Genomic DNA, 11,369 nt, shown 5'->3' on the forward strand with positions numbered 1-11,369 from the left:
ATACCGTGAGATGAACCCCAGTGAGTAGCACCACACGGCGTGGGGAGATACCGTGAGATGAACCCCAGTGAGTAGCACCACACGGCATGGGGAGATACCGTGAGATGAACCCCAGTGAGTAGCACCACACGGCATGGGGAGATGCCGTGAGATGAACCCTAGTGAGTAGCACCACACGGCATGGGGAGATGCCGTGAGATGAACCCTAGTGAGTAGCACCACACGGCATGGGGAGATGCCGTGAGATGAACCCCAGTGAGTAGCACCACACGGCATGGGGAGATGCCGTGAGATGAACCCTAGTGAGTAGCACCACACGGCGTGGGGAGATACCGTGAGATGAACCCCAGTGAGTAGCACCACACGGCATGGGGAGATACCGTGAGATGAACCCCAGTGAGTAGCACCACACGGCATGGGGAGATGCCGTGAGATGAACCCTAGTGAGTAGCACCACACGGCATGGGGAGATGCCGTGAGATGAACCCCAGTGAGTAGCACCACACGGCGTGGGGAGATACCGCGAGATGAACCCCAGTGAGTGCACTGTGGACTCTCCTCCCCTGGCTCATTGACGAGACGGGGCCGCGAGATTGTCAAGTTTGGCCGCCCCCCGCACCTCCCGCACCTCCTGCGTAGAGGTCCACGGCATACTTTCGGCCTCTGGGTGATTATTTCGGCGCCCAGCGCGCCACATCCAGTACACATCGCCCTCCGTAGCCACGGCAACGAGTCGCGTGCCGCCTCCTGGTCTCCCGGCAACCCCAGATTGTGTGTCGTGACCCGGCACACCACATCCAGGATGCGTCTCGCTCCGTGGCCGTGGCTACGAGCGGCGTACAACTCTCCTCCGTGCTCCAGTGGCCCCGGCATGAATTCGGTGAAGCCCTTTAGGTCGGCTCCTTCCCTCGGCCGTGTCACCCTTGCCCGCACCCCACAATGCCGAGCGCTGCACTGTGATTGGCCCTCGTTGTTGCCGGCCGCTAGCAATGCACAGGGGGGGCGTGGCTTTAGTTGCAAACTTACCCATGGGGTTTATCACCATGGGCCATGGTCAATTCACAAGCCTTTGTCTTGTGTGTGCGCGCGTGTGCGTGTGTGCGCGTGTGCGTGTGTGCTGACCGCAGCCCCGTACACGATCGTCACCTTCCCGTTCCTCTTCGCCGTCATGTTCGGCGACTGGGGCCACGGCTTGGTGATGCTCTGCTTCGCCGTGTGGATGGTGCTCAAGGAGAGGGAGCTCCTGGCCAGCAAGAGCGACAACGAGGTGACCACCACCATGACGACCACAGCGCCGCCACTCGCTCCTCCTTTTACAAACGCGCCCTTGTCGATGATGGCGTGCCAGAGCTCCGAGCCAATTCGTTCTCATCATGACATTGTTTTATTTGTGAAATAATTTTCATTGTGGAATCATTCCCATCGTGAAATCATTCCCATTGTGAAATAATTCCCATTGTGACATCATTCCCATCGTGAAATCATTCCCATCATGAAATCATTCCCATCGTGACATCATTCCCATCGTGACATCATTCCCATCGTGAAATCATTTTCATCGTGAAATCATTTTCATCGTGAAATCGTTCCCACCGTGAAATCGTTCCCTCCATGGAGCTGTGCCGTGCGTGCGCTGGCAGATCTGGAACACGTTCTTCGGCGGGCGCTACATCATCCTGCTCATGGCCATGTTCTCCATCTACACGGGCCTCATCTACAACGACTGCTTCTCCAAGTCGGTCAACATCTTCGGCTCGTCGTGGCACGTGCGCGCCATGTTCCAGCAGGGCGTGTGGAGGTGAGGCCGCGGCTTTGGGGCGACTTGCGATCCGCGGCCATGTGGCCCACCGCGCGGAACCTCTGCCAAGAGAGACATTGGTGGAGAGGAGGGCCGTGTCTGTGAGGGTGCGGCAGTCCGCGTGCGAGCGAGCGTCCCTCCACCGCTCCGTGGCGGAACGGAAGTGGCGTCGTGACGTCGCGTGGGAGACGGAGCGGTGGAACCGATCCGCGTTGTGCGGTCGCTGGACGGGTCGTTGCCGTGGCACGACCTGGCGGTGGTGGTGCCGGCGGTTGGGGAGGCCTCCGTCCAGCGGTGTGGATTGACCGTGGCTGACGATGTTATTTTCTTTGAACCTAACTACGAGACTTTACCGAAAGACCCAAAGAAGATGACAATGTATGTGTGTTGAACTTCTTTCGCACCGTACGTAGCCAACCTTGATAATGGGAGGTGCGGGATGATGGTCGTGGGAATGTTCTGACGGGGGATGAATGTGTGTGAAACCCAAAGCAACTCTCTCTCACTCTCTCTCCCTCTCTCTCTCTCTCTCTGTTTGTGTTCTCGCTCTCCCCTGTGTGCCTCTCTCCGTTCCTCAGCGCTGAAACGCTGCAGCTCAACTCGCTGCTGCAGCTAGACCCCAACGTGACGGGGGTCTTCTCGGGGAACCCCTACCCCTTCGGCATCGACCCCGTAAGCAGCGCCACCCGGCGCCCTTGCCGAGCGGCACGTGCCGAGCTCCGGCTCGCAGGCCCCGGGCGTCAAGGGGCCGGCAACGGACGGCACCGTCAATGCCGCAGTGGGCACGGGGTTCACGCCGCCCTTGAATTGAGCAGGGATCTTAGATGAAGTCGGGGAGACGAGAAGACGGTGATGGGAGAGGGAATTCCAAAGTGGAGCCGTGCAAGGGAAGCAGCGGAAAGAGAAGTGATCTGCAGTGTGGCGAGCGGGTGAGTGGGTGGGTGATTGAGCAGCAGTGGCAGCAGCAGTGGCAGCAGCGTTAGCAGCAGCAGCAGCGGTGGCAGCGTTAGCAGCAGCAGCAGCGTTAGCAGCAGCAGCAGCGCTGGCAGCGGCGGCAGGAGTCCACCCCCCGCTCCGTGCACAGCAGCAGCAGCGACGATTGTTCAGAGCTGCAGACGGGTTGGCACCGAAAACAAAACCCAGGCTTCTTGATGCCTCCCGAGGCGGATTACGCTGCGTCGCAGCCCAACGTGCCCCCCCCTTGCGGTGCACCGCGTGCTCGTTACCGATCTCACGGTGAACGGAAGCAAAGTGCGGTGGCAGCAGCTGCCCCCTACGGCGGAGAGGAGCGCTCCGTGGAGAGGGCGGCGTGAGGCGCCGACGTTGTGCGCACGCTCCACGTTTTACACGTTTAGGGGCGCTGCGGTGACTACGAGATGCTTACTCCCTCCCCTGGTATGCAGGAGGTCGTGGGTTCGATCCCGACCCTGACGATGCCTGCTGTATACATGGAGGTTCCACTCTCGTTCTGCCCTCCCCCACCCCCAGATTTGGAACATAGCGGGAAACAAGCTGACCTTCCTCAACTCGTACAAGATGAAGATGTCCGTCACCGTGGGCATCATCCACATGATCTTCGGGGTCATCTTGGGCATATTCAACCACACGTACGTTCACGCCGTCCGCCGCACGTCACCGACTCGGATGCTCATTGATGAATCGACGAGCTCGGCGTTCCGGCTCCCATCCTCGCCCGGTGCTCGTGTTTAATAATAATAATAATGATGATGATGATGATTTAGTGGTACAGCGCCTGATCGAAACATCTCAACATGCTGTACATGAACAACAAACAAATCCCGTCTAAATTTATATCCACACGAGAATGGCAGCCTGTAGCGCCTGCGATGCCTCGTGCATCACAGGTGCTACAGGCTGCGGCTGTGAGCTGCACCAAGCGCAGCCGGCGCTCGCCGGCACGGTGAAGTATGGTTAGACAACCCCCGGCCCCCCCACTGGGCGTGGGGAGGCCCTCGCCCAGCGGGGGGCTGTCTGTATCCGCGTCCTCGCACCGTGCGGGGCCCAGAGGTGCGGCCGGCTCGCGTCGCCAATCCACGTTCACGCGGCGTTCACGCGGGGGTGGTGTGCAGGTACTTCCACGAGCCGGAGAGCATCTTCCTGGAGTTCATCCCTCAGCTGATCTTCATCCTGTGCCTCTTCGGCTACCTGGTGGTCATGATCATCTACAAGTGGGTCATGTACACGGCCGCCACCTCCTGGCACGCGCCCAGCATCCTCATCCACTTCATCAACATGTTCCTCTTCAACTACGGCGACAAAACCAACGCGCCGCTCTACAGCTTCCAGGTAACCGCCTGCCCGCCCCCAGTCCGCCGTCGGTTCAAGAGGGGGGCCTCTCCGAGGTGGCCGCGGCTCGGGGGGGTGGGGTGCGAGCGTTGGGCTGGGATTTAAATCGGGGAGTTCAAGCGCCGCCGCCATTGCTCTGCGTAGGAGGGGCCGGCTCCGTCCCGCAGGAGGCTGCGGCGATGGCTACGCCTTTCCCGACGAGGTCGTTTGGCAAATGCGGCGACGTTTTTGACTTTGACGTGGGCACACGATGGCCAAATCCGTTTGTGACGCGGCCACGAGATCTTGAACGTCCGCCGCGAGGCAGACGGCGCTCGCGACGTTTGGGTGAATACAAACCGCCAAGTGAACCGGGGCGGACCTCCGTATCGAACCGGGGCGGACCGCCGTAGTGACCGGGGGCGGACCTCTGCGACGAGCAGCAAACGCGTTACCGCGTCTCCGCCACCCACGCGCCGATCCGGCAAAAGCAACGGACACGCAGAACTGTATTGTGGGTTTGCATGCACGCGTGTGCGTGTGCGCGGCTGTAACACTGTCGGAGTTAATCTCGCCTCTGATCGCCGTGCGCAAAGTTCACCGAATCCAAAGTCCACGGAGGTCGTAGCGGCCCCCTCGTGCCGTGCTGCCATGGGGGGGGGGGGGGTGGGTGCCACCTTCCCCGTGCCGCACCCCCTCGGCGCGCACCGTGGGGTTTATGGCTTTAAAGGTTGTGGGAATTGCCTCCATAAAATGTCGTCCTCTTATAAAAGTCAAGGTGAGTTCCTGCTGCTCAAATTAGTTTAGAGCCATTCTGTGCCAGTGGTAGAAATTCCACATTCCTAGGGTAGGGGTGAGTCTCTCCATAGAACTTGTCCACAAAGTGGTAGTAATTTAACGACCCTGGCGGGATGATGATAGGCTGAGTCAACCCCAAAAAAGGATTTGAACTCGCGCGCTCCTGGACGTGAGCCGCTCGCTCTACCGCTGATTATCGTTAACAATTAGCACGAGGTGTGTATGGCTTCATGCGTGTACGATGCAGTTTACATGTGTGCCCAAGCACTCGCTCCCTGATCACAGCTGTCCCGACGTGCATCGCCGACAGGCAGAAAGCGTTCATTGTGCGCGCCGCGGGGGAGCCGGCATTCTCATCGAGCGTGCAGCCTGCACGACACCCGCAGCTGCGTCGCCGGTGTGTTAGGCGGCGAGGGCAGTTGTTCAACGCGGCCGTGGGCAGTCTGGCAGTGGAGCTGTGATCAGTCCAGGTTGGAGGCAATCGGCGGGCCCGCAGTAAAACCACCGCACGCAAAATAAAACAAACGCCCGGAGTTTGCCCGGCAGGCGTTTTTACCGCAGTGCAGCAGCGTCGCTCGGATCCACCAAAGTTCTGCCTCTCACGATGATGGCGCCTTGACACCGCGCGAGGCAGACTAAGTGCGAGATCAGGGCGTCGGTGGCCACGGCCGATGGCGAACGCCGCCGCGTCTCTCGGCAGCGCGACCCTCACGGCCACTGCGGCGCTCGCGCGGTCGCTTGCGGTGGAGCCGGCGGGGGCCGCCGTGGCCCGGCGTGGCCCGGCGTGGCTTGGCGTGGCCGGCACGAGCCCCTGGTCCTCCTCCTCGTCCCCGCCGCCTTCAGAGCCGTTGGAGGTTGTGGCCATTTCCTTCACCTCCTCGCTGTGTGGCCGTGCCGTCTCTCTCCGATAAGAGGGCCCTGTGTTCGCCTTGCCCCCGCTTAGCGGCGCTGGGCTTGGCCTGCCCCGGCCTGTGGGCCCCGGCGCAGCTGCACCGCCTGCGCTCTGCGAGCGTCCTCTCTCCGTGGTGCCCGGCAGCGCTCTCGGCGTCTCCGCGAATGGGAAGGGCTCGTGATGTCATCGTTGGCTCGTGATGTCATCGTTGTGCCTTCACTCACCCAGGAGAGCGCCACCGAGTATCGAGACTTTTTTGGGCCCTGCCACGTTTTTCCGTAGGGGGACACGGTGGCTGTTCGTTTCTTAACAAAGTCAAATTTCGTAAACTTCTCCAAACTTTCCAAATTTGAGATTTTTTTTTTGAAATTTGGCAAGTTTTGACCAGGAACTCCGGCAGATAATTGCCATCTCTTCTTCGATTCGCCTCGTGGGTGCTTTAACGTCCACTGAGAAGCACGGGGCGTGTAGTATTTGATGTTATCGCGCCTGCGCTATTAACCAGGGGTGGGCTTCTGGATCTGAACCACGAGCGTTGGTAACGCGCCACCACTGGGGCGCAGTGACGCGGCCTCGCAGCCACCCCAAATGAACACTGCCGGTGCGTTAACCGTGAAAATAAAACTATTTCTACTCCACGCCGACTGATTCGCAGTGGACCTAAAATATCCCCTCGAGTCGGCCGTCGTGCGCCACCATCGCGGTTTAAATTTGAACAATCGCCTCCAAGTGACCTCGACTGGGATGAAGACGTAGCGATCATCGACCCCCCCCCCCCCCCCCCCCCCCCCACTGCGGACACTCAGCAGGGCCCTCCTGGAGAATAGTCGTGAGACTCGGCGAGGCTTTCCTGGGTAAACGAGCGCAGGACGACAGCGACAATAAACAACGATGATGATGATGCACCGCTTGACGTGCCATGTTGTGTCTCCACCGCAGCAAGACCTGCAGACCTTCCTGGTGATCTTCGCCCTCATCGCCGTGCCCTGGATGCTCTTCTTCAAGCCCTTCGTTCTGCGCTCCAAGCACCGCCGCTCGCAGCGCCTGGTGAGCTCCGGGACCCACGCGGCCGCCTGCCCTGCGCCCTGCGCTCCACACATCGCCACCCTAGTACACAGTGCCCCGCGTGCGTGTGCGCTCGCGTGTGTGTGTGTGGGTGGGTGCGCAAGCGTGCATGTGCTCGCGTGCGTGCGTGTGTGCTGCCATTGCTGGGCACGCACCGAGATGAACACCGAGATGAACACCTGAGATGAATTTCGCAGCCGTGTGGCTCGCCGAAGGTGGAATCCCTCTGTGATGACGTAAGAACGCGCGTGTGTGTGTGTGCTAACGTTGTTATAAACCTCCACGCTACTGATGCACGGCAAGGCCACTGGATGCGCGTAAGCCACGTGGGGGGGGGGGGGGTGGAGATTAAACATTTTATTTGCTGCTGCTGCGTTTGCAGTGGTGCACGACGAAGAACTCAACACCTTCGTCAATTACACCACCACAGAGCATAACACATTATAAATATATATATAGAACAGGCCCCATTGTGGCCAACGGACCGCGTGCCACCAACAAGAGCCATTGCCCAGTGTCAACTATTGGAGACGTATTTCCTCTCAGGGACACGGGGTAAATGGCGGAGGTGCTGAGTGTTTGTGATGTCGGAAGATCCGGGCACGGCAGAGGCTCCCAGAGGTCGGCATCACAGGGGAAGCCCCGAAGCCAACAAGGCAGAGGTGGTGGTGGCGGCGGTGATGGCGGTGGAGGTGGCGGTGGCGGTGGTGATGGCGGCGGGGTTGGTGGCGGTGTTGGTGATGGCAGCGGTGATGGCAGCGGTGATGGTGGTGGTGGTGGCGATGAGACTGAATGAGCGGTGCGGGGAGTCTAAACAGGGCAGGGGGTGACAGTGCGTGTAAGAGGGATCGAGGTACGATGGGGATCTATCACGGGGAGGGCTCTCGCCTTTAAACACCGGGCGGGTCGCCAGCATTGGATTGGGTCAAGCCCGACTACAAAACCCCTCAACCACATTGCTTGTGTTTAACGACCGCCGCTGAGATGATGCACTCGCAGGGGGTGGACGATGTGATGTGGGAAGGAGGCGACGTCGTGCGCGGGGGGTGTGACTTGGGAGCCGCTCTCGTGCCGCCGCAGCTCCAGAACTCGTACGTCAACGGCGGCTCCACGGACGACGCGGAGGTCGCGAGGGAGCCGCCGCCTGAGCCGGCGGATCACGGCGGCGGAGCTCACGGTGACCACGGAGACCACGGAGAGGTGACCGGGGGCAGAAAATAATAAAAATTATAATAAAAAAAACTCTCCACAAATAGTGGACTCATAAAATAATACAAATAAAGGATAATAAAATAATTGTGAGAATTATTTTATTATGTTTTATTTGTGTTATTTAATTATTTCCCTTCTAGGTGATTTTACCGACAGAACCAAGAAGATGAATCCCTGCAGTCACGAAAGCTTTAAATCGAAAAATAGTGGACTTTCTCACGAGCGTCTCCTCGGTCCCTCGCAACGAGTCCCTGACGGTCGAATTTGTGTTGTTCGTGGCCGTTTTCAGTTTGACTTTGGGGACGTGTTTGTGCACCAAGCCATCCACACCATCGAGTACTGCCTGGGCTGCATCTCCAACACGGCCTCCTACCTGCGCCTCTGGGCCCTCAGCCTGGCCCACGCCCGTGAGTTCACCCCCCCCAACCCCCCCCCCCCCTTTGTCGTAGCTGCGATCTCCCCACGGTGTTTATATCTGGGTCCCGCTGTCGGCGTCGCGTCGTCGTCACGAGAAGAAGAATCCGTTGGGGTCTCTCGCGGGGCGGGGAGGGTCGCCGATTGCCGATAGCCGAGCTTTGACGGACACCTGTCGGGGCGCGCTGCGTTTTTGCCGAAACCCGCTCGGTCGCCTCAGAGAGCGCCGCGCGCCGTTGACACGCCACGTGCGGTTGACTCTTCGCGTGGGGTTGACGCGTTCTGCCGTCCCCTGGAGCAGAGCTGTCCGAGGTGCTGTGGACCATGGTGCTCAAGATGAGCCTCAAGAACGGGCAGTGGTCCGGCCTCGTCATCGTCTTCTTCATCTTCGCCGCCTTCGCCGTCCTCACGGTGGCCATCTTGCTCGTGATGGAGGGCCTCTCGGCCTTCCTGCATGCGCTGCGCCTGCACTGGTAACGCACACACACCGGCACAGACACACGCGCACAGACACACGAGCACAGACACGCACACAGGCACGCACGCACACAGGCACACACACAGACACGCACACACACAGATACACACACATACAAAAGACACCCCCATATAGCCTTGACAGACTGTAGGGGCAAGTGCTGTTAGCGAGCACCTACGAAGGCCGGAACGGTACACGAGGGGGTGGGTGGCCAGCACCACGCCCGACCGCCTTTATCTCCCCAGTGGCGATGTTTACTACACACCGCACTCGGTACTCATTCGAGGCTGAGTTGACCTAGGGGAGGCCTAGGACCGGTTCAGATAATCGTCACTGGTGTTGGCCGTGAGCGTGAATCGAACCTGGATCGTCGGGTTCATAGCGCAGCGTAGCGCTAACAACTACACCCGGCTCGCCGGTCGCGAGCCGCCCGCACCACGGCCGTGGCCGCGAGTCAACCTCCGGTTATTTCTTCCACCCCTCCCGTCGTGCGCCAGGGTGGAGTTCCAGAACAAGTTCTACCACGGCACGGGCGTCAAGTTCACGCCGTACTCCTTCGAGAGCATGCTGGAGGACGGCGGCGGCGGGGACTCTGAGAGCTAGGCCCGGGGGAGCCTCTGACGGGGCCTGTCCCGGGGCCTTCTACGCAGCGGCCTCCCTGCTGCGGCCCAGCGGTCGCGCCACCCCCGGCGCTCCGCGGCGTCGCTGCGTTTCAAGGCCCCGTTTCGCGTAGGCCGCTTTGCGGAGATAATCGTAAAAAGTTCAAAGTGAGTGTTTTTGTTTTGTGTTTAACCAGGTGGTGAGAGTGTCATGATGCCAGAGCGGCCTAGGTCACGGAAGCGACAAAAGCCACAACGTGAGCAATGAAGCCAATAGACGTCGGCGTGAAAACGCAAGCGGCGTTGGGGGAAGAAATTCCGGACGGGTCACAAACGTAGATCAACGTCGATTGAAGTTGATTTCCCGCAACGAAATTTGTCTTCGGTAAAATCACTAAAAATGTATTACAAAAAAAGCGTTTGTAGTGAAACGAAGTTGAAGACGACGCGGATTGATGGGGGCGATCGCAGTCGTGTCGGTCCCCACTCCGCTCTGCTGCCTCCTCCGCCGCAGAGACCTTGAGGCTCGTGGTCTCCTCTTCCCCCGTTGACCAGACGCCTTGAACGCATTGGGCACCTTCCCGGCCGCAGCCCCGAGCAGGGCTTGCCGCGTCCCACGGCGCGCCGCTCTCCGCGTGTGTCGCTCCTATCTTGATGTGAAGCTTTCGTGACTGCAGGAATCCATACTCTTTGGTTCTTTCGGTAAAGTCACGTAGGTAGAAATAAATAAAACAAATCACTATTTTGTTTTATTTTATTTCTAACTCCGTGACTTTACCGAAAGAACCAAAGAGGATGCGTGACTCCTACTCGCAAGTGGCCGCGCTTTTGTGAAATTATTTTTCTTTGAAAAGAAAATCCTCCTTGAGGCTTTCGGTTGTTCCGTGAGCGTTGGAGTCGGTGGTCCGACTGCATTTCCGATGAGGGCCGGCACCGGTGCATCGCCGGTACCCTCGGCGCCGGCTGCGTTGTCACGCGCCCCGTGCCTCGTACCCCCTGTGCCTCGTGCCCTGTGCCACGTGCCACGTGCCACGTGCCCCGTGCCCCGTGCCCCGTGCCTCCCGTTGCCGTCTCTCCGATGGCATCGACTGGGACCCCACCGCTCGGGTCACGGCGCTGTACGAGGCTGTGCCGTCGCGAGCAACTGTTGCCATAAACCCGCAGTTGTCGGCCTCGGGGAACAGTGAACGCGGGGGGGGGGGGGGGGGCGCGGGGCGTGGGATATCACAAGTTGCTCAAAGGTTGAAGCGAGTTCTGCGACTGTAAATTGGTCGATGGATTTTGAATAAACCGGATGACTGCACCTCGTGCCGTGTGAGCTGTGCACGCTGCACGCGTTGAACTTCTTTCGCACCCTACGTCGCCCACCAAGCTCGAGTCACGGGGGCGCGCTGGCGCTGCCAGGCGCAGTCCACGAGCGCGCAGCTCCTCGTCGGGAGGGGGGCGCCGCCGCAGTCCCTCGGCTCCTCGCCTCGTGCGCCGTGAGGACGGAGCGGGTGAGACTCCCCCCTCGGGTGGAGTGCGAGGGGGGAGTGCGAGGGGGGCGCCGTCGATGCGGGCACGGGGGGGGGCCCCATCAGGAGTTTGGTTTGTGCAGCTTGCAGGCAGGGAGGGGGTGGGGGGGGGGTGCACGATGCACCCTCGATGCTCCTCGCGTTGCACCGGGGACACGGGGGGGACTGATGGCTCCACCCCCCCACCCCCCGTTCCGCCCCCCTTGGGAGCCCGGCGCACCCCCCCCCCCGGCGCACCCCCCCCCCCCCGCGGTGTGTGGTGCAGGGTAATCTCTACAGCAGTGCACACGTGTGTGTGTATGCATACACACAC

At 60.1% G+C, this 11,369-nt stretch overlaps 1 protein-coding gene across 1 annotated transcript in view; it reads left to right on the forward strand.

Moving 5' to 3' along the window:
- Positions 1-10,718, forward strand: part of LOC133345319 (V-type proton ATPase 116 kDa subunit a 1-like) — a 112,450-nt gene extending 101,732 nt beyond the window's left edge. The window contains exons 12-21 of the mRNA XM_061555980.1: positions 1,128-1,267; positions 1,641-1,798; positions 2,377-2,470; positions 3,287-3,405; positions 3,889-4,105; positions 6,714-6,821; positions 7,920-8,039; positions 8,341-8,458; positions 8,767-8,938; positions 9,441-10,718. Coding sequence (XP_061411964.1) covers positions 1,128-1,267; positions 1,641-1,798; positions 2,377-2,470; positions 3,287-3,405; positions 3,889-4,105; positions 6,714-6,821; positions 7,920-8,039; positions 8,341-8,458; positions 8,767-8,938; positions 9,441-9,546 — 1,352 coding nt within the window. The 3' untranslated portion in view covers positions 9,547-10,718. The remainder of the gene's footprint in view (positions 1-1,127; positions 1,268-1,640; positions 1,799-2,376; positions 2,471-3,286; positions 3,406-3,888; positions 4,106-6,713; positions 6,822-7,919; positions 8,040-8,340; positions 8,459-8,766; positions 8,939-9,440) is intronic.
- The last annotated feature ends 651 nt before the right edge of the window (positions 10,719-11,369 follow it).

The sequence above is a fragment of the Lethenteron reissneri genome, chromosome 21, assembly GCF_015708825.2.
Source record: "Lethenteron reissneri isolate LAM-NWPU_2019-01 chromosome 21, ASM1570882v1, whole genome shotgun sequence".
NCBI lineage: Eukaryota > Metazoa > Chordata > Hyperoartia > Petromyzontiformes > Petromyzontidae > Lethenteron > Lethenteron reissneri.